At 35.9% G+C, this 23,378-nt stretch overlaps 1 protein-coding gene across 1 annotated transcript in view; it reads right to left on the bottom strand.

Moving 5' to 3' along the window:
• Nucleotides 1-23,378, bottom strand: part of SYNE1 (spectrin repeat containing nuclear envelope protein 1) — a 279,857-nt gene that overhangs the window by 216,213 nt on the left and 40,266 nt on the right. The window contains exons 2-8 of the mRNA XM_053939505.1: nt 23,239-23,300; nt 13,505-13,600; nt 11,569-11,652; nt 8,226-8,318; nt 6,420-6,598; nt 4,246-4,442; nt 3,975-4,084 (exon numbers count right to left, since the gene is read on the bottom strand). Coding sequence (XP_053795480.1) covers nt 3,975-4,084; nt 4,246-4,442; nt 6,420-6,598; nt 8,226-8,318; nt 11,569-11,652; nt 13,505-13,600; nt 23,239-23,300 — 821 coding nt within the window. The remainder of the gene's footprint in view (nt 1-3,974; nt 4,085-4,245; nt 4,443-6,419; nt 6,599-8,225; nt 8,319-11,568; nt 11,653-13,504; nt 13,601-23,238; nt 23,301-23,378) is intronic.

Below are 23,378 nucleotides of genomic sequence, written 5' to 3'. Positions count from 1 at the left end.
TTCCTCTTACACTGGGGAACTCTGCTGGCATAAAAATGTCAGAGATGACAGGATTATCTTCTGAATTACTTGCTCATCAAAGCACAAGAAGAGAATGACTTTACATCAGAAATACTTTGAGGGGGTGAGCTTTAAGTTCAGCTAAATTTATACCATGATAATTTATACCATCAGCAGAGTTTTACCACTTCAAATCTCCTCTGGCTTAAGAAGCAATGTACTGGGGCTGTGTAAGGCTAAGGATTTATTAAGTTCCATTAAAGGTGCCCAAACTTGTTTGAGTTTGCTTGAATGGATTGAGAATATAGGAGTAATTCTGTTCTCAGTATAAATCCTTGCTTCAATACATCACTAGTTAGACATATGTAATGTGAGATGAAGATGAACCCTTGATCCTAGTCACTTCAAAACAATCTATTTTTTATATTTATTTAGCAAAAAAATCCCAACCAAAAAAAACCCAAGAATGTGGAATTCAGAAAATTAGTTGGATTGGGTCAAGCTATAAACACTTTTGACCGACTGCAGTAACACCTGCTATTTATTTCACAATATATTCACTTCTGCAGTCTTTCAGTTTCACCTCTGAATGCTCATTTCACACACTCTGTGTTAGGTTTCTGAACTTCTCTCAGTTAATACTAGAAAATCAGAAATATCTAAAAGTCTAGCATGGTTAAAAAAGTATATTTTAAAAAATATAACAATTTAGATGAAAAAGGAGCAGCACATCACACAATTACAGATGAATACTCTCCTTCCAACCCGCAAGTCACACACATCACTTACACAATCATACACTCTACTATTACCTACTCTATAAACTTAAAGACATACAAAAATACCCATCTAACATGAGATTAGATATGTAGAAACACTGAACTATAATCTATTTATTTCATGTTTATATCTATGCTTAAGAAAACCAAGAGCATAGTCTGAGATTTATTATAGGAATGTTGACTTTCTTTTCTGTAATATTTCTGTTATTTGCAAAATTAAGTGTTAGGCTTTTAGGGTCAGCTCATGTAAGAGAGCAGACCTAGATTCATCATGTTAATGTATTGCTTTTCAGAAAAGATAAACTTAGCAAACTAACGTACATTAACCCCCGCCCCCCCTCCCACCAAAATCTAAAGTCAGGATGAAAAAAGAGAACAACCATGAAAGGTCAAATTCAAGCAATTATTCTGAGCATACACCCTTACCTTAAATTTCATAAAAGAAATGACAAAAGTTGGGATTGCTTGAAGTTCCTAGCAATATGAAACAAATAGGAAAACAAGAAGCACGGGGGAAAAAAAAGAAAAGAAGCAAAATAAAATAAAGCAAAGCAGGCAGAAAGTCCAGAGAGAACAGTAAGAGCCACACGTAGGAATACAAGATGTACTTAGAACTATTATCAAGCTCACATGTCTTTATCATATGTAGTGAAGTAGTTTTCATATTAGATCTGATTTCCAGATTGCTAGTCACTACATGATTTATTTCATCTGGAAACATAATTACTTACCTTAGAGTAACTGTGTTTCTTTGAGATGTGTTGACTACATGAGTTCATGCATGTTCATAGCTGGCCCATGCATGAGAGATTAGACCCCTTTTAATTCTGAAAATGCACATGGAAATAGCTGCTCCCTCTGACCACAAATAAGGGATAAGTTTCAATCGTTACACCACTTCTTCCAATGCAAGTTCTTTATAAACTGAGCATTGAATCAGGAGGGAATATCAACAGGAATTTGTGCGGACAACACATCTTGAGGAAACACAGTGACAGCTGACTTGAGTGGAGGTGGGGAAGAAGGTTAGAAATCTCCTCTTGCCCTCCCTCTCCCTGCCAAAATTCACCCAGACACAATCCAGTCTGAAGTAGGATCCTTCTATCTAAATGTAGGCATCTGCAACTAGGATAATCTCTTTTCAGTTCTTCAAGCAAGGTAGATAAAACCAGTTGTGTCTAGCATCTACTGTCCAACTTACAGCAGGCACTCAACACATGTCAGGTAAAATATATCCTTAAACAAAAAATTAGGATTAGTCCAAGAGCCCAGGGGACAAGAGTCTTGCAAGGTTATCCCTCCCAGTACCTGGATGGTGTGACAAATATTTCTTTAGACTATACTTCAGCAGGAAGATAGAGAGGCTAAAAATAAGGGGTTATACTGGTCATGAAAACAAAAAGCTTTTTAATCAACTGCCAACAATGTTTTATCTATCATTACCTAAGGGATGGATTAATCTGACTCTGTTTTATCTCTGTTAAAATGCTCTCCAACACAGGCTTCCAGAAGATTGCTTGTTTAAGGCACGATGTCTTAAGAATGATGTCATCTGGGAAAGTGTTTATCTCTTGCTGACTACAGGTGGAGTGATGCAATATTTTAGATTTTAAAGGTGAATCCTGTTCTAAGTAGCTAAACTAACCAAATAATTTAAAGATGGACAAGGATACTCCAGGACAGTAAAAAGGAATATAGTTCTTCCTCCAGGAAACAAAGAATGATGACATTAAAAATTGAGTGCAATGTCAAACTTTTACTTTCTTCTCAAAGTCTGGAAGTTACTGGTTTCTGCAGCATGACATGCAAGGGGTCAGCAACTCTACCAAAACTTATGTGGATTGCTAGTGGAATATCTAAGAAGAGGAAGTGGCTCTGAGATCAGCACGTTAGCATGTCAAATTGATTTGTGTTGTTCAGATTCCTAGTAATTCATGTAGAATTACGGATGCAACTCATTATTTGCCCTTTCATAACTTGTGTGCTAGCATCTCTGTGGGTGCAGCCAGAGACAGGCAGAGCATGGAATGGCTCAATCCTGCATTCTCCTGCATCCTCTCTGCATAAAGCTCAGGGGAAGGTGGCGAGGTTGTTCCTCAAAACCCAGTCCCAGCACAGCAGAAGGCCTGGCCAAGGCTGTTGGCAGCAGAAGCTGCCCTGTGTGCCATGGTATGAGGATGGCAGGACTGCTTCAGCCTGAACAGGCCACAGAACGAGGCTTCAGTGCTCACTCAGTGCTTTCAGCAGCCCCATTGCTTAGCGGGATGCTGAGACACTGGCACAAGCATGTACCCAGATTAATGTTGCAGGAAGGAAAATAATAAGTTCCAGTGCTCAGGCACTGGAATCAAACAGCAAAGCTACAGCTACCTTAGCCTCACACAGGCAGAAGGAAGGAGACTCACTCCTTTCAAAGCTCTTTTCTACCTCTGTAGGGAATGCACAGAAACACAGATAAATTGCTTCTTCTTTTTCTCTTGCTGGGGCTGAGCAGATTGTCTCAGCAGTGCTTCCCATGTTTGCCACAAAGAAAGCAAATCAGCACTAGGAAGTGAGTCATGATAACTTGGCATTGCTGAGCACATAGCATTCCAGTGCAAAGCCAATGCACTAGAGCCTACACAAAACAAAGTCCAATGAAAAAACACAATTTAAAACAATTCCTTACAGCAAAGAGTTAAACATCAGTGTGAAATAGAAAGGAACCTCTGTCAAAATTGTAAATGTTTCTCAAGTATAAAAGACCAAAAACTGTACCTAAGCAATATCTTACACATTTCTTGTTCTTTTCCAGAAACCCGGTGTGATAGAAATATAAATGGCACATTGCTTCAGGTAATAAATTATTACAGTATCATTGGTGTTATGCTTAAAAACCTGTTAAGGAACTTTAGTATCCATTGGTTTGCTACTATCTACAATAAGTGTTAGAGCTATTTTTTGCTCCTGCTACTCATGAAAAGAGGAAAATATCTGCAAGATCACCATATTATTTTCTCCAGCTACTAAACATCTGCAAGACTTGTTCCTTTATTCTTGGCTAATCTTTCCCAGTTTTCTTAATGTGTTTGTCACTTGAACTGTTCATCAAAAGGAAATATAATAAGCCAAAAGAAAGCTATAAAATGTGTTTATAAAGCCCCCCCCCCTTCATTATAAACTCTTCTTTATAATTATACAAGAGAAACTTACATCATTCTCTGGCACATCAGTCACTGTATGATGAGGATCAGGATAGTACTTCAAAAACTGGGCTACATAGGTCATGACAGACTTTTCATCTGGCTTTTCAACATCCACATCTAGACAAATAAAAACATGGAAAATTAAAATTTTAGCTGAATGGCATAAAATGCTGCTTAAATATCTAACCACTATGAATTAGCACATCTGGTCTAAGACATGCCAAGTAGTTAAAACTTTTTCAAGTTGAAAGATGCTTTTTCAACTAAGTATTAGGTACCTTCTGGGTCAAGGAGCCTTGGGATTCCTAGTTCTGCTTCTGCAATTGTGAAGGCTTCTTCCAAGTTTTCTCTATTTGACCTTCCCCTCACTTTCTCCATGTCCACTAAATCTGGACGGATAGCATGAATAACAGAATGAAATGCAACACCACTCCTCCAACTTTGTCCAAAATCTTTGATTTCAATTCCAACTTGCCTAAAAAAAAAGAAATGGAAAGAAGTTACTAACAACATCAGCATTACATGAAACGAGGAGAGACATGAATGCTCCCCCCAGGGGTTACCCATCATTAAATCTAAACCACTTGTTCCTGTAGTGCCCAGTTAGGTCGACTGCATTTCCATATATCTGCATAAATTCATTTCTGCCTATGAAGATCCAAGTGGTTTTTATCATATACATGATGTATTTGTCTCCAGTGGGCTTGCTAGACCCAATAAGCCGCGAAGCAATTAGCAATGGAGTGCCTGAAGTTCTCAAAATTGTTATATGACACACACAGAGTCTGTGGATGTACACACTTCCAATCACTATTATCTCTCCCGCTATAAAACTCACTCCATTAAAACTGCTGCAGTTCAAATAGGTACATCATTATCATGCAAATAAAATTAAAAAAAAAACTGTGCTAACCTGTTATTTTTTAAAATGATGGCATGAACAGCGACATCACTGCTGTTTAGGGGAAACTATGACACTCAAATTTCTCTATGTTCCTATCAAGAGCATGAATGACACTATAACTTCATATATTTAGAACACTTAATAAAACATTTTATTTAAAAATAAACACAAATGATCCAGAAATAGCAATATACAATAAGAAAGTAATCAGAACTGAATCACACTTCCGAATCACTGCTTCTTTTACCAGTAGTTCCAAAAGGTATGGTGATCCACAGACAGCAAGATGGTTTTTAATTTGGTCTGAGCAAGCAAGCATCCTTTCAGGACACTAAGACGCTAAGGTAGTCTTGCCATTCGGAGGTTCAAGCAACAGTAACTGAGTAAAGCTTCATTTAAATCTCACTGTGATCAGTGAAACACTTTCACTGACTTAAAGGAAGTAGCACTTGCAAACAATGTGAAGCAGGCCTAGGTGAAGTATACCATGAGGTATCACTTGTCTTCTTTTGGCATATTTTATCAGCTCTTCCCAATAAAACTGATAGTTTAATTTATGAATCTATTTTCATTTTGCTTGTTTGCATGTCTGGAAATAGAAGCTGATGACTTTCCATTGCTGGTGTATTACCGGCAACAGTGCAAAGGAAGAAATTCAAATTAGACTGCACTGTACTATAAATTACTGTATTCTACTTCTGCATAAGTCGGAATCTTTGCAACTACATTTATTTTCTTTAGGCACCACCTAATAATTGACCATTTCCCCTCTATATTTTGCACAATTTATGTCTTCAAATAGCAGTGATTCTTTAATTTGAGCAAATAAATCCATGTTATTTTACATCTCTGATTTTCTTATTGTGGAAACTATCAAACTACTACAGTATCTTTGATATAATTTATGAGGGGGTTAATGCCTTTTTGAAAGATGAAGCAGCATGGGATAATCTTACAGAATAAAGGAAAAAATTCTTAAGTTAACTAGACATAGCATGAAATAATTCCAAAACAACTTGGATTAAGAAGAATGAAGATTCAGGGCAATTTGTGTAACAATATTTCCATCGTATCAAAAAACTGCAGAGGGATATACATAACTTTTCACCACTTTCCTTTCAACAGCAAGTGCCAGAATTCAATGTTCCTACAAGCTTTCACTGAGGAATGCTTAATCAGTGTGGTACTGGCAGTGTAACATCGAGCATTTTGGCAGCAGGACTAATGCACTGTCATTCAGACATCTAATTCCCCTTTCAGCTCCTCATTCTGTCAGAGATAATCCCATTCATTAGTTGGAAATTCTAAAATATAATTGCATGCAAAATTAATGTAAATCATTACTTATTAATTGATTTGTTGTGTAGTGGTAACATTTAGCAGCCTTGGTTGTCAAAAATAATGTGGTGAGGGGCTCTATAATTATATACAGAGGAAGGCACTATATAAATAAAGAGCAAAAGGGTGATCCCTGACTGAGAGAGCTTAGAATCTGAGCAAAAAGTTTTCACTTAAAATATAAAATCAGTTCATCTGTAGTTTACTTACTTTGCTGCTGTGTACTGTAACCATTTTAACAAAGCCTTCCTGGCACTTCCTTGGACCTTGGTTACCACCTTCCGTTTGCTTGGGGGACTTGCAGTTTCTGAACTGACAACACTTTCCACAGAAGAAGCACTGCTAGACAAGGGCTGCAGCTGTGGCAGGTTGCTTGTAAGCTCTTCAATCTGCAGGGAAAAAAGTGTTAATGAACTCTTTGTAGATAATCTTCTTGATTCATACCAGTTTCTTTAATAATTCCCCAATACAACTGTCTAAATAAAGTTGGATAGAAGCTATAATTAACAATTTTTTATTTAAGGATGTATTACAGAAGCTTTAGAAACGCTAATGTATGAGCCCAGATGATGGTCCAAAATTCAGAAGCACTAGGCATCTAACAATTATTGATTTCACACCCTACAGCTAGAAAAATATGCAAGTGTGTCATGTTATCTATTATAGGAAATTATCACCAAAATAGAAGACAATACCTTGCATGTAGTTTGAGTTCAGATTACAAAATAATCCACTCATTTCAGAGCAGTGTCATTCAATTAAAGAATGGCAGTGACCTCAATGATCTCATCTGGATAGTTTTTTTACTTTCTGTTGTACTGTTATGGCATAAATTCAATTGTGATTTTACTTAGAGGTACCTTGTGAAGAAATAGTGAATGTACTGCAGGCAAAGTGCTTTAAAAGTGCTTGCTAAGGGTGTAGGACAGTAATTATGCCTGTAATCAAATGGAAATCATCAACTTAATTCTTTCAAGAACCTTAATTTGACTAACATTTTGGTTCTTTAATGTGACAAAGCTATATCCAGAGGAAGTTGCAGGTTTTTTTTATGCTGTCCTCTTAAAATCCAAAGTTGTCACATCGCACAATGAGTCTGCCAGAATGAGAACCACAGCTCTTATGGATTCCTGCTTTCAGTCATGTTAAAATTATGTATCTGCCTACGACAGCTAAAGGAAAGGTCAAAAAATGGTAAAAATTATGCAGAAAGGTAGAGTTTCAGTAAGACTGAGAAACAGAATCTTCTCTCTTAATTTCAATGATCTATAAATTAAAATGTCAATATCATTCTGACTAACTTTTATTCTGATGAACTCTGAACTACTGAGGCATCACAGTGGCTGATGCTGAGGAGGACAGCATCCCTGAGACATCACAAGGGAGCCAAAGAACCCCATAAAGAAGAGCAATAAAATTAGTTGTTATTTTAAGTGTTGAACAGTGACTCACTTTGTTAACCCATATGGACAGGATTTAGAAGCCAGTTTTACCTCCCACCTAACTTCAACAGAATGCAAGTGATTTCTCCTCTACAAATTCAACCCTCTCTCAATCTACATCATTCACAGCTAAATTTCATCCTTGCAAACACCTGCATCTGCCAGTGAAATCACCATGTATGGTCTAAGAATAATTACTGAATGTCATCCAGTGCACCAGAATTAGATGTTCAGCTCAGTCACCACTGAGGTTGCTAAAGATACTTGCAAGAAGAATCCACAATTCTATTATTTTCCTCTTTTGCAATGTTATATTCTTTAGAGAAAGCAGAAGAATATGTTTCAGTGATGAAGGAACTCTGTTCTAGGCAAAGACCAATCTATTCCACAGACAAGTATCTAATTTTACTCAACGTGAAGCACCATCACCTGTTGCTTTATTCAGGATCAGATCCTCAGCAAATGACAAAGTGACTTAGCTATGATGAAAGACTGGAACTACACCAGTTCATATAAAGTGATGATCTGAACCATTGTTTGAGGAAGCAACTCTGAAGTACAAAAAAAGTAGTACCTGAAAATATAAAATTATGGTCCACACCAAGCCAAGCACAATAGAAGGCCTGCCATCAGCAATATCAGTTGAGTTTATGTTGACAAGCTTAATCTATATAGAAAAGAAAATGTGTTACTATCACACAAAGTATAGCAATTATGAAATGCATTTCAAATAGGTTCTATATTTGAAATGCATTTCTGCAATCAAACAAGATTCTCAATTAAAAAATCCCAAATATTGAATAGTGCAATTTCACATTTAGACAATTATAATTTCACATTTAGAAAGGTCTTGCAAGAAATGGAAAACTTTTAAGACTAATCCATGCTATTATTTTTAGAAAAAAATAATTTCAAGCAGAAAGAAAAATAAAATTTAGATAGAAACACTGTACAAACCGGAGATCCTCTGTATACCGACTAGCATGAAAAGCAAAAGGAAAAATGTGACATAAAAATAAATTTTAAATGATTAATTATTAGGCAAATGCATTAATCCATTTTTTTAATGCAAAGAAAGCACATTTTTGGCCTATCTTCCAATAAAATTTTATCTGGAGAACAAATTAAATACTCTGCAACAGATTTTAAATTATGCAGGGGTTTCTTGAAAGTTCTAAACCATGTGTAATGAAAATAAAAAAGTGAGTTTAAAAATAAAAATATAAAAAGGAAAGGGGTGGAAAAAGCATAAAGAAAGAAAAGGGAAAAAAGAATGCTAGGGTTCTCCTGCAAAGAGCATTTTTTTGTAAAGGATATCACAACCACTGATTAAGGCCCCTTTGTGAGACAAGCCTAACAATAGTTCTTTTAAAAATAGAGTGGGAAAAATTAGTTGTCCAAGGTCAAATTAAGTTTTTCAATAGAAATGGGAACAGATTTCATGACTATTAACTCTCAACTACTAATCTACAGTCTGAATAAAATATCACCTTAAAATAAATTCATAAGATAGAAGGAAATAAAGAGGGGAATATATGATAAAGAAAATAACATGTAGATAATGGTCAAGGAAATGAAATAAAGCAGGCAGTATTGGAAAGTTAGCAACTATGTTAGTACTTATTTCCTCAGCAAAACTAAGAGTCAGACACCAATCATGACAAAAATATGAAGGACTGCCAAAGTGACCATCTACTACAAGCTTGTTCAAGGACAAAGGCTGTGGATAAACCTTGGTGAGCAGTCTAAAGAAAAGATTGAGAATGACTTCAAGTGACCTCATATTTCTCTCCAAAACAGAGGAAAGCCTGCATTTCTCTGAATCAGCAGTTGGGAATCCACTACATAATGTCAAGTGCAAACAAAATTGTGTCCAGACCTCTAAGTTTTTTTCCAAATTAAATCTGTACAGGCTGCTTTGGAAGAGGCAGAGCAGAAGTCCCCATAGTTTACATTTTCAATCCTCTCCACCAAGAAATCGACAAAACTCAAGGAAAATTGACGTTACTAGTTCCTCCACCAGTCAATATGGAAAATTTTCTATTCCCTATCTTAAAAAAAATATACCTCAATTAGTCCATAGGTGGACTAATTCCAAGAAAAGCTTTTCTTTTTCTAGAAAGTGAGATTATTTTAGTATCTATTACAAATCAAAAGATTTACAGGGACTCAGCTAAAGCTTCTGATCAGGCTACTGTTCACAGAAGCACAGCCTATCTAGCTTAGTTATTGAGTTACCTTTATCTTATACACCATTAAGATGGATCTAGAACTAAAAAGAAACTTTTCAGAACCACGAGAAAACGAATTTCATCCAGATAGTATCTGTTAATTGTGAACTGCAGTTTGTAGTGTAACAGGAGTATTAGCAGAAGTCTCTTTGGACAGTGAAAACATGAAGTTGATTAAAAGTGTAATAAGGTTTATTTATGGAAGAGCCCACAGAGGAAGGAGATCCTGTTTGTGTTTGTTGCCCTTTGAGTACAGCCCAGGGATGGCATTTAGCTGCTGAAGGGGCATTTGTTGTCTGAACAGTATCCCCACCTCCTCTGGGATGAAAAGGGTGACAGGCTGGATAGATGCATCCTTTAGGTTGGATTCAGCTTATGGAACACTGCTATCAACCACCCTGATACACTTGACACCCTGCGTATTTCCAATTCCCTCTAGAAGAAAATCTGGGACACCAATACAACTACTAAGACAAGTGCAGACAAAAATCCTGAGATACCAGAAGGAAAAACGCAGTGCCCTGGCAATCTCTCTTGATCCTTGGCAGGGCCAGTTGTCCAGCTGCACTGCTATAGTATTTGTGGGATCCAAGAGTCACCCACCATGCTGTGACATGCAAATTAAGGAACTGTGGCTGTTTTGCTCATCTCCGCAGCCTTGCCTTATGCTTTGTATTAACAAACTATACTTCCTCAAATAGGTAGGTCGTGAGCTAAAGTGCACTTTTGCTTCAGAAATATATTTGTCTTTGCTTTGGTTATACATTTTCAATTTTAATAAGTTCTCTTTTAGATTTATTTTTACAGACATCTGCTAAGATTGTTTCCCATATAACATAACTGTAATTAGGTCTACATGTCAAAGAGAGGGAAAGATTGCCAAAATCCAACAACTCCCAGTGAACAGTATTGTGGAGACGTAAAATTCATCAGGTGTAACATTCACATTGACAAAAACTGAAATAAAATGCAGAAATTAGGGGACAAAATACCTACAATCCAATGAAAAAATACAGATCTGAGTCATTATGGTACACAGAGAAGTCAGGAAAAAGGGTAGAAATGCATTGCTTTTGTAAGATATTCATAGCTAGATGAAAATGAGTTTTTAGTTTTTCTTCTTTTGTTAAATTTAAAAATTATTATTTTTTCTTTTCTAAAATAGCCACAGCACTGACTGTACCAGAATAAATCCAGGAATTAGTCTGAAGTCCTGGCAAGCTAATAAGGGGTCATATGGCCCTAAATTTTCATATCTGTAATTTCAGGGAATAGATTTTTGCATATAAAAGCTAGTGAAGACCAGGAATCTATTTTTTTTAAATTGTAAATGAGTGTCTCTCCTGAAATAAAGTTCAGTCTTTGCTGATAACAGCAACAAGGAAATAGAGATCATGAAGAGCCAATAAGCACATCTAAAAAAAAAAAATCCTCCAAGGTGATCCATTATTAATTTAAAAAACAAAAACCAAAAAAGATAAGTTTCACCCTGTGTATTGCCACATATTAGTGTTGGACCTTACAATTTTTACTTTACAGCAGCTTTTAGACATTGTGTAGAAACTGAAGACTGCATACATAGCTCAAATTTTGGAGAATAAAAACAGATGGGTGGATACAAATCATATCCTTATGGAGACAAAGAAAAAAAGAAGTAAATCCAGGGCTAAGTGCCACCATACCTACCCGTCTACCTTCTAGAAACTTAAGAGCTGTGCCAATGTTGGCAACCCAGTGAATTCGCTTCAGCTGACGTCCCTGCTCACATGGCTTAAAGAGAAAGAACAGATTAAACTTCAATTAGATTTATGCCAGTTTGCTTCAAAAATGGAACTTCCAGATTTATTATCAATGCCTATGTAAAAATGCTCCTTGGAACAGTGAAATTGTTGAATTTTACCTTTGCATATACATCACAGGGAGGACTGACAGATACAGGGCAGACGCAAGTGTAATAATTCTACTAAAAAAAAGTTACATATGTCTTAATCTTAGAATGCAAACTGTTGGCTTCAGTCCATAAATATTATTAAATCAGAGAACTCTTTTTCTAATGTAAAATAACTACAACTATTTTTGTACACAGGCAAAGACACACATATAATGTGTATATATATATATATATATATATATATATATATATATATATATATACTTTAGAGAAGACAACATTCAGTGAAATATTTTTGCCTGCAGTGTATAAGTCAAAGCGATTGTTATTTTTAAAAATCAGTCTGCAGTGAAGACATTTTACCTAGGAATTTTCATCCCATCTCTCTAGTACCTTATTGGCAATTAGGTACTAATTCGGCTAAATTCCCATTAAAAAATTAATTTCACTGAACTTAAGACATGTAGGCTAAAAAAAGACAGAATTTTTTTAATTCAATCAAGAACATATGTTAGGTTTCTAATACTGGACAGTGGGATTAAATTCCCCATAGAATTTTATACTGTAATGCAGATGTGCAACTATTGTAATTTAAATTCCTGTTCATGATGTTACAAATGGCTTTAACAAAGGCCTGCTATAAATTCTGAATCCCTCTTGCAGTTACTACAGGATATCATGTGCTGGTATACATAACCTTGAAGTTCACCAGACACTATTCTAGTTTTGGCATATCTCTTGTCTTTCCCTAATTAATATAGGCAGGATACAATCCAGTGAATTTCACTGCAACAGGTGCCATCACTAAAATTCTTTTCCGGTTTTACTACTTCTAGTTTGCCACAAGAGGGAGGCTTTCTGTCTCAGACTAACAGAAACTGAAAGGGATATATTTCAAAGGAGCAGAAACACACTGGAAAGTACAGCTTTATCCCATTTCACAGTAAAATCGCTTTTGCAGTCTGATTTACTGCCTAATTTTGGGGTTCACCTGCAATCAAAATAAAGGTGAAATATGAAAAGGAAAGCAAACTGCTTGCATGTGAAGGAGCCTGGAGCCAGCTGAACAACAGACTGCACTGCTCCTTCAGATGCTGCCACCTGATCTGTGAGCTAGTTTGGGGAAAGTCAGAGCCCTTGGTCTAAAATATTTTCATTTTTCTCCTCTATGCACAAAACTAGCTTGCCTCCCAAGAGACAGCCTGTTTGCTGCGTGCACACAATCCCCTCTGTACATAACTTGGCTGTGAAAAAGCCATTTGGCATCACTTAAGGCTCTTTACAGTAGCAGAGCAACTGTCAAGGCAAATGGATATAAGCCCTCAAGAAATTTGAGGAGCTTGCATGAGGTTTTTTTGAGACAGCCATAAATTTAACAGGAGAAGTCTCATTTTTTTTCAAGATGCATAGAAATAATTTGCAGTTTAGACCTTGATTGTGTCATAGCAGCAAAACCCACATGAACTGCAAAGACTAAAACAAATAAGAAATTTTTATGAGCTACATGGCAAAATTAATAAAAAATGCATACAATCAAGCATGCCTGCAATAATCTCCAATAATGCTTTGTAATCAGATAATCTACTCAGTGAAAAACTTATTTTCCTATGAAGCAGTACCTTTTTTTACAGTAGATAAATACAGAAACTTATTAGAAAATTGTACCCCACAGAAGTTATGCAACTATTTTGTGTAAAGAAGAAGAAAGTTGTTGTAGAAGGAAGAACTTACCAGCTTCTGCCCTGAAAGAACCTCCAAAAGGGCAATTAGCATTACCCCATCTTTGATATCTTCAAATAGGTCATTCACCAGCATGGGAGGATTGCGCTGAAAAGGGAGAAGGCTTCAGATATCATAAAGGCTCACCACTATTACATCCTAATTCCATTCCTCTTGAACAGAAACCCAAAGCGAGTGGCTGGTCGCCTTCTTTGTATTTTATAATGTTTCATGTCAACATATCCTTTATCCACTGCTTTGCCACCACATTGTTTACTTAACATTTCTGACACAGGACTGTAAAATTTTGTGGATTTCTGCAACTGATGATACAAAGGAAAAACCTCCTGGCCCCTGCAACAAGCAGAGAAACACACCAACAGCTGCCTCTGGTTCTACAAAATACACACACAACTTATGGATGTACTATTATAGTCACATTTCAATCCATCAGATTACTTTCCCTCGTGTTAAGTATTTAAAAGAAATTTCACTCTCTCAGTCCAAGCAATAGGAGGAACTGTATGAAGAGAAGATCCCTAGTGTACTGTAGCAGGTTGAGTGATGCTGCCACTTTCTCACAGCTGACAGTTGTTACACTGAGTTGCTGTATTTTCTCTCCTCTCCTCCAGCCTTGCAGCCTTTGGATGCTGTCAGCACTGTCTCAGCTCCTACTTAAGATAAACTGCTTACCAAATGTGTTTACCTACACAAGAATAACAACGAAAATACTCAAAAATATGTAAACAGATGATATTTTAGAAATTTTAAATAACAAGGTTGCATAATAAAACTATGTATTCTTAAATGCACACAATTCTTAATGGTGGAATTATGACTCTCAGCTGGTCAGTGTTTAATGATCACAAAACATCTCCCAGAAACAAAAAGTTTAAACTTGGTCCAGCTGATAAATAGAATAGGCATCCTCCAGCTTCCATCAGCTTGTGAGAATTCATATACCTTATAATGATAATCATGATCATAATAATGATGATGATAATAATAAAAATAATGATAATAATACTAATACCTGTTCATTCACTAAAATTACAGTAAGACTACAAAATTCTTGAAACTAATTTAGGTTTAATAATTTACTTTTGGGGTCCTTGTTAATAGAAGTGCTTGCACAACAAATTATCTATTTTTTTTTTTTTGTGCAGAAATAGATATTCGAAAAGATGAATCCAACAAATGAAATATTGCTTTTGAAAAGGCAAAAATGCACTAACAAATCAGGAGAAAGAAAAAGATTCTGACTCCCCAAATAAAAAAAAATTGTTCAGCTTGCATGAAATAGTATTTCAATGAAACATAATTTTGGCATAGAGTGAAAAAAGAACTCCTCTTCTAGAAGCAGACTTCATCCCAGATTTGACATGCTCTAATAGTCACACTAATAGAACAGCCTATTTTCTCATGTATATAAAATAAAGCAGCACTACAATTATGAGGGTATATTTAGTCATAGCTCTTTTTGATTTCCTAGCAATGCAATAGATAACGTGCTTCTTTGGATCATGTTTTTCCTTAATGTAACACCAAAGAAATCAATGGAACAAGCAGGTCACTGAAGATTAATTTGTCCCAGTCTTGCATCAAAGGCAGTTGATACAAAGGCAATTAATTTTCCTCACCTTCTATGTTATAATTTCCTGTTTGAAGCTTGGAGCAGCTTTGGTTTTATCAGTATTACCACATGACAAAACACTAAAGAATTATGTACTAAAATAATTCAGCCATAAAGACGAGAGGATTACAGCAGCTGCCATCCTAATCCAACAGGATGTGAAGGCCTAAAAATCCACCTATCCAAATGCCCCAATAGTGAAGTTTGTCTCTTGAAATTGACTCTACAGCAATGAAGAGAGACGGGTTTCTTATAGTGGGAAATTTAGGATACATGTAGATTCAATGGTAAATGAGATTTACAGTACCCCTTGATTCTGGTGCCCATAATGTGCTTGCCAGACAACCATTTTGAGCATAACACAGCTCCCTTCCAACTTGTGTGCTTTTGGTATCCTTACTCACAAATCAAGGTAGAGTTCAGAATTTGTCTCATCCCAACATGAAGCCAAAAGTCTTTGGGAGTTCATCTGCAAAGCAAGTCTGGGAAGTACTTCAGTTTTCCCCAGTGTATAGCTTCATTCTGTAGATAAAACCTCTGATTATCCAAGCCAAACTCTTGCTCTGAACCACCAGAGTTGTGGTATTGACAGAATACCACCACAGCAGTGGTATTCAGTGGTATTTACAGAAGTTACAAAAACTAGATTTACACCCGAAGTGAGTCTTGCTACTATGGTAAGGCAGTGAAAGCATCCCAATCAAATTAACATCTAGAGTACTTTCTACTTGAATCAAATATCAGTTTGGGGAAAAACAGCTGTAGAGACAGCACTGAATAGGATGAAAAGCAGAAAAGAAACCATCGAGCACCGAAGTTGGTAAGAGCTCCTGCTCTGAAGTGTGAGAATCACAATAGTCCTTAACTCAGCAAGCTGAAATGCACTTTTTGTTGCTGGAAGGTGGCATAATTGCAAACACTGCCAGTGTTTAGCAGCATACACCACAGATTTTACACCAATAAAACTGGATCTTTACACCAATAAAACTGGAATATAAGGCAATTACAATACCTGTGTCACAAGATCTCCTGTGTAAGACCCCTCTAATATGGAAATTTAATTAATTATATAGACTGCCAGAAATGTTCTCAGTAATACATTATATAATATAATGCTTTACACTACCCTGAAGATGTTAACACCTAATTACAATGAGGTTACACTGTCATCATGTTTCATAAATCACCTTTTTTTTTTTTTTTTTTTAAACTACTCTACTCTGGGCACATAAGCATGGAATTTAGATGATGATGATGATGATTATTATTATTATTTCAGTCACTCTCAGAAATGTGGAATTAGTTATATTTCTAGTGGCATATATGGAAAAATAGGCTCCTCTTTTACACAAGCATAGATATCAATCTTATTCCCCGTGTTGATACACACACTAGCTGCTACTGAGAAGTTCACATGTACTTATTTTTACATATGAACCATTGCACAGTATGGCTTAAGCTACTTAATTGTTTTCTAGCAGATCCTCCACTGATAGTAACACATCTTCTGTTGGAATGGGTAAATACCTACTCCTTGGCTGCATATATAATGTCGAATGAAGTGAAAGATGAAGGTGAATGCTAATTTCTCATTAGCCTCCAGAGAAGAAAGGTTTGGGGTTTTTTTAAGCTATATTCACTTAGAATATATTGAAAACTTTTTAGTGATTCAGACTTAACAAATTTTCACTTAGTTTCTTAATGCACTGCCAAAATACTATCTGTAAATCAATAAAAGCAAGGAAAGAAAACTAACTCAAATTTTTGCAATTCTAAAATGTTGAATGTACTTTAGATTTTGGCTTTTTGCACATAAGGGTATGGCACTAGCAAGGCAATCAGCTGCAATGATCCTAATACACTCTATTTTGAATGTTGGAAAGCCTGTGTAAAGAATTTTCCTATAATAGTAAAGAAAAGCCTTCAATTATAAACTTTTTGAACAAAATTTCTTGGCAGAACTCAGAATATACTTCAATGAAAAATGAAATATTAAATCTGACCAACTTGTCAGGTAGTCTATAGAATGATTTCAGGTGCCTCAGTATTTGATGAAGCCCTTTTCCAAGCTTTTTCAAGAAGGAAAACCAGCAAATTAAGATTAATGATCTGCTACATATTGCATTGCATGAATTCTATTAAAGACTCGTTTATTGCAGTTTATCCAATCACAGTAGTGTATTTTATAGTGATAATGATATTTAGGAACAGTCATGTCCCAAGGAAGGAGTCACACTCAGAACAAGTAAATTCATGTGATCTGTAGGAGGAATATGAATTAAATGAGAACAAATCTTCAAGGCTAATAAACTAGATTTTCGTCATATTAAATATTTATTTAAATGACTGTATTTAAGACTGATCATAAGTGGGAACTGTGGAAGAATGCTTTTCATAAACTTGTTGCTCTTAAAACATGTCTAATTTGCTGTAGTCTCCAGGAAATATCCCAAATTTCCTAAAGAACTGAATACTGGTACATATAAAAAATTTGACTCATAAGCCTCAAAAAAAGATTTTTAGTAGACCTGAAATCTCTAGAAATTCTTCCTTGCATGCAGTAAAATAAGTTTTGTAAAATACAAACTTCAGATATGGAACAAATATATATTTGCTACGTTTTACTCTTTTATTGCAAGACTTTGTCCGCATTTAATTTCTCATTTGCATCTTTTCTACAGGAATCTTTTCCTCACACCCTGTACTTAACTTCTCTAATGAATAAATCATACTATACAAATAACAGCATCTGCATCATAATGAATGCCAATGCAGACATTGAATACTATTTTTGCTACATAAATTTTCAAATAATCTTTCAAAAACTGCTGAAAAATGTATGAAAATCTATCCACAAGCACAAACAGGAGCAAATCTATGTAACTACTGAATTTGTCTCTGCAGGGAAATATATGTGAGAACAGCAAAGACAATATGAAATTTCCATTATTCTGTAATAGCTGGACCCCTCCTCTGCTACAATTTAATTCCTAAATCCCTGTGCATGTTTTCATGTTCCTTTAGTGACTGTTAGTGACTGTTAGTCCTTTAGTGACTGTTAGTGACTTTTTTTAATTTCTAAAGCTGAGGCTCTCAGTCCTAAGTTTTGCATGACTAATTTCATCACACAAATTAATTTAGCATTCACTGTTTAACATTAGAGGTTATATGCAATACTAGCTGAAAACATATAGTAACTGTTGAAGCAGAAAACTACCAGTCAGATTTTCCTCATTATGTAGTCAAGGTGGGCAGTAGCTTATTTTTTTTTTTTCCTGTGTCAGTAAGGAGGATACTGGGAGCCTCTGTTTTCCCACTTGAAAAAGACCAAAAGGACCAGACTCAGTTAAATGATGAAAACTGATGAGGCTGATGAAAGACCAAGTTACATTTAAATTTTAAGAACAAGCTAACATCACGGACAGCACTGTGTGTGAAAGCTCCGAGTCTTTCCTTTCTTTGCTATGAAAGATATAATTTTACAGTTTCAAAAGCTTTAACATGAGGTTTAATGTCCAGGTTTAATTCAGCATTATATAAATATTGCATAAATAAAATCAAAATTTTTCATCCATTCTTAGTTTTATTTTTAATTGATATCCATCTTCTGCTTTTGTTTTTTTATATGTGTGCATCCTCTTAATAGAAACAAAAAATAAATAGTAATTTCTTTTAGTAGGTATTTGTTGTTCACTCTACCAGTGAGTTTACAGCAATACTTTGGTGAGTACAAATACTAAAATTATCCCTACACCTGGAAATAAAAATATTTTTTGATTGGGTTAAACCAATTTACAGTCTGTGTCTCAAACTTTGAAACTACTATTCCCCCAAACTTTCATGAAATGCGAGAAAGGCAATAAAAAGCACATGCCTTAGCTATTAAAGAGAGTGATATATTTTTCATCCTCTTTACTCATGTAATCTCCCACCTCAAAAATTGGCATAGGTAATGAAATGAAAAAAAATATTTAAGTAATTGCTGTTCTGAATGCAAGTAATGTCTCCTTTTTGAAATATTTGGTGTAAATTTGTTCTGTATTTTAAATTTAGATTTTGAAAAGATACTTCAAAAGATAATTAGAAGCATGCTGAAATTATGTCTATATTTTGAAGCTGAGATTGAGATGAGGAAGGACACTTCTAAAAGCATAGAAAAATATGAATAAATTATATGGAATCAGAAAACTCCTTGTCCTGTTACACATGCATATCGCATTTATCATAGAACTGCACAGATGCACAAAAATTCAAAAGGATGGCCAGAAATTAGACCACATTAATTTCAAAGGTTGTGACCCAATTTCTGCAAGTGGCTGGCAGAGAAAACATGATTTCCAATTGATAAGTCTCACCAGATTACTGCTCAGAATCACAGAACAGAGACAGCTGGGCTTAGGGACACAGAAGAGGGACAGATGCAGCCTTGTGCTAACAGCTTGCCCAAAATGAAGCTGCATTACACACCTGCTAGTTAGCATACTTGCAGGCCTTTCCTCTCTGTTCATCCCCTCTGGGTGAGGGCACAACTAGCACCAATGCTGTTTTACCTCCATCTTTTGAGTTGTCCAATAATTAGCTGATGCCAAGTCCTTTACTTGTCCTCTGCTTGTGAAAGAACATCTTTGACAAACGAAACATAAATTTAAAAAGGTAGCATTCTATCATAAGAGTGAAAGAGAATAAAAAATTCACACCTTTCTCCTATTGCCTTTCATAAATTTCAGTGCATAGAATCATTAAACCATTTAGACTGGAAACTTGCTTTAAAATCAAGTCCAACCATTAACCTAATACTGACAGGTCCACCACTAAGCCATGGCCCTAAGTGCCACATCTGCACCTCTTTTAAATACTTCCAGGAGCAATGACTCAACCACTTTCATAGGCAGCCAATTCCAGTGCCTGTTCACTCTTTTGGTGAAGAAATTTCAGCAGTAGTCTCGTTACTGTAGTTTCTGTATCTGTTTTGCTCATTCGTATTTATTTGTATCCCTATTTTCAAAGCCATTCTTAACATTAAATAGCCAAAAATAAGTGGTTAAATGTACTTGATAACCTTAGTTACTGAATTAGTTTCTGTTTCAATTAGAAAATTATTTTTTAGATGAAAAACATGCACTAAGATCTTTCAGATTAGCAGGGAAGAATCTTTCACTCCTAGCAAACCCTGACAAACAATCTCATAACTGCTTTATGTTCCCAAGCTATAAATTTGTATTGGTTCTACCTAAAATAATCAAATCACTTCTGTGTTTCCATTTCTTTCATATCACTACTCCTCACAATGTGAGAAACTGATCCTTTTTAGATCCACCTTTGCTCTACTCAATCAACACAGTATAAGGATGACAACTCTACCTGAGTAGTTTCCTTTCCTTTGCTACCTCTAAACCATCTTTCAAATTGCTTCAGTAAAACCCCATTAATCTTTGCATAGAAACCATCACTTTCTCCTGCTTTTGAGGTTTTATGCAGTACTTATTTTCAAAGCCCCTCAAACTCATTTATGGTGAAATATTTCTTTAGATAGCCACAGTGTTAAGAGTAACAGATACCCTAATTATAGTTTTCAGTTTTCTCTTATTTCTTCCTATTACTTTTTCCATTAATAATTTTATGAGATTATCAAAAATGCCAATAAAAAGAAAGAAACCCAGAGTTTTCCAAGAGTAGCTAAGAGACAGAGAGACAATTTCGTATTAATTTACTTGTTAATTTGGAGTGCATATACTGAGTCAAATGTAGCACAGTGTTTCTAGATCAATGGTGAGACACAAAGGCAAAATTCTAATCACCTTCCCCCTGTGTACCCCTTTTTCCCCTGGCTCAGCTTCACTCCTTCACTCCCAGCAGCTTTATCGCCTCCAGGGGTGCACCATCTATTGCTGCTTCTCTGCTGCAAGTTTAGGCCAGCACTTCACAGTGCTCCTCACTAGGTACCAGACTTGTAGATGCTCCACTTTTTCTTGGGTCAAAGATGAGAGCAAAATGCAGACCGTGCTGCCTAAAAGTGGGTCTCCTTCCAGGATGTTTCTGTACCACATTTCAAAGGCTTCCAGACAATGGAGATCTTACATATCTCCAGTTTCTTTTGAAACAATCAAAACCACAACAACCTTTTACAAAACTCAAATAGCCTAAATATTGAAATTTTGAGTTAAAAAACAGAACATGACTGCAAGGGGAGTCCTGGGCACTTCAGAGACCCACATGTATTTCCTACAGTTGTGATTAACTCAGAAAACATATTTCCACTTATGTATTTCCAAAAACGTAACTAACAAAGTCTTAAAAGCTTAAGCTTTAAACACCCAAGAATTTGAATGGCATGGGTCACTTTAATTGAGTCTAATTTCTATAAACAGTGATTCCCTTTGGCAGCATAACCGCAAAAATGGGAAGCAGAGCCAGATGATCTGACTTAGGCAGTGAGGCAAACGTGCTGAAAGCCATCAATAAAAGTGTCACAGACACAGCTTTTCTGCTGAAGTGTGAATTAAGACAAATCAGTTACTACAAGTAACTAGGAGCTCAGGTACTAAAAGTCAGGGCTCTGGCTGCATAACTGCCTTGTTTGAATGTGTTTGATCCGTCTTTATGGTATCAGGCACATTAAGGAACTACACACCTAGATCATGCAAGTCAAAAGGTTTATCTGAGCTCTCATGGCCTCTCATGGACTAGCACAGCAGGAAACATTCACAAACCCCAATCCATGGCAAGATCTCTTAGTGGCAGCTGCTACTACTTTGTCTCTTGCCAAGGATTAGTCTGTAGACTAGGGAATTATCATGTCATGCACACACACACTCTAATATCTAACAACATGGTATAGATAACATACCTAATAGTTCTACTTTTCTATAATTATCAGATTATCATTAATGACACAACACAATTAAGAAACAGATGAACATGAAATAAGAGTTATTTTTCTCCTCTGACACTTGTTCACAGCCCCCTTAGTTGATGCTTTAGCAAACACTGAATGCCTTTTCATTTCAGTTGATGTAAACAGAACAGAGTGCTTAAGTTCTCTCCTACATGGGGGGTTTTTCCAAATTATTTTAAAAACAATATGGGGACAGACCTCGTTTCCAGTGAGAATCCACTGCCAAGAAGTCCTGAAGATAACTTCGTTCTTGCAGTTGAATTTTACAATGCCAGTGTGGTTAATTTCACAGTAAGTTCTTCCATGACGTTCCTCAGCAATAATAAATATTGCTGCTCTACCATATTGTCTTGTCAGATCAAATCACACGATACAGCATTATATGGGCTTCCTGCTTTGCACAGTTCATTTTTGAGGGTATTTTTTGCCTTACACAAAAGTTCCTTACACAAAAGTTAAAACAGTGCTACAGCTGTTACAGCGGTTCTTTACTCAATTTTCGTGGTCATTAATCTTCAGCCTTAAAAATACACACTTCAAAAAGCTGCTCTTAGAGTTTAAAATTTTAATTTATTGGACTAATTGATAACTATGGTTAGAGCTGTGTTGTGTGAAAACTCCAGGAATGCCAAACTGAATCTCACTGTTCATGTTTTCAGATAAGGTTGGTACTAATTGTAGCTTAATACTTTTAAACTGTGTGTAAATCAGAGTCCCTTACTCTTCTAAAGGCAAAACCAGGAGTTTTAAGTTGTGTTAAGGAGAATCAACAATAGTTTGATTACAAATCTCATAATGCATCAGATAATTAATTCAGCATTGGGTTCATGAAGCACTACCTATGTCTGTAACCAGATCAAACTATAGAAGACATGACTTAAGTTTTATTCGAATATATTGTGTGCAATAAGTCTAGTATTTCCATTTAATAGAAAACAGTTTCAGATGTTTCCTCTGGCTGAAATACCAGGTAATGTGCTACCTTTCAGTTCTGGCCAGAGAATCTGGGTGGCTGCCTCTGAACAGCATTCGCAGTTCTGCAGCTGACCATTACCAAGCTGAGATGCATCCCCAATGGTGTGCAGACCAGGAGATCCTTTGTTAACTTTAGGAAATACTGCTCAGAAAAATCTGACATATTCTATACTCCTGGGTTGTATAGGCATAGATTAAAAGGTTTGTTTTTCTTAAAAAAAAAGTTTCAAAGCCATGTGTTACCTTAGCCAGATGAGTATTGATCCATTTTGTGAAAGTCCGTTTCTGCACTGACTCTTGCTCATCTGAAAATAAAAGGAAATCAGTTTGATTAGACATCACTGGATACTTTCAGATTTACATGGTGGAAGAGTAAAATTTCC

This window comes from Vidua chalybeata, chromosome 3, assembly GCF_026979565.1.
Source record: "Vidua chalybeata isolate OUT-0048 chromosome 3, bVidCha1 merged haplotype, whole genome shotgun sequence".
Lineage (NCBI taxonomy): Eukaryota > Metazoa > Chordata > Aves > Passeriformes > Viduidae > Vidua > Vidua chalybeata.
This window is presented reverse-complemented; position numbering and strand designations above follow the sequence as displayed.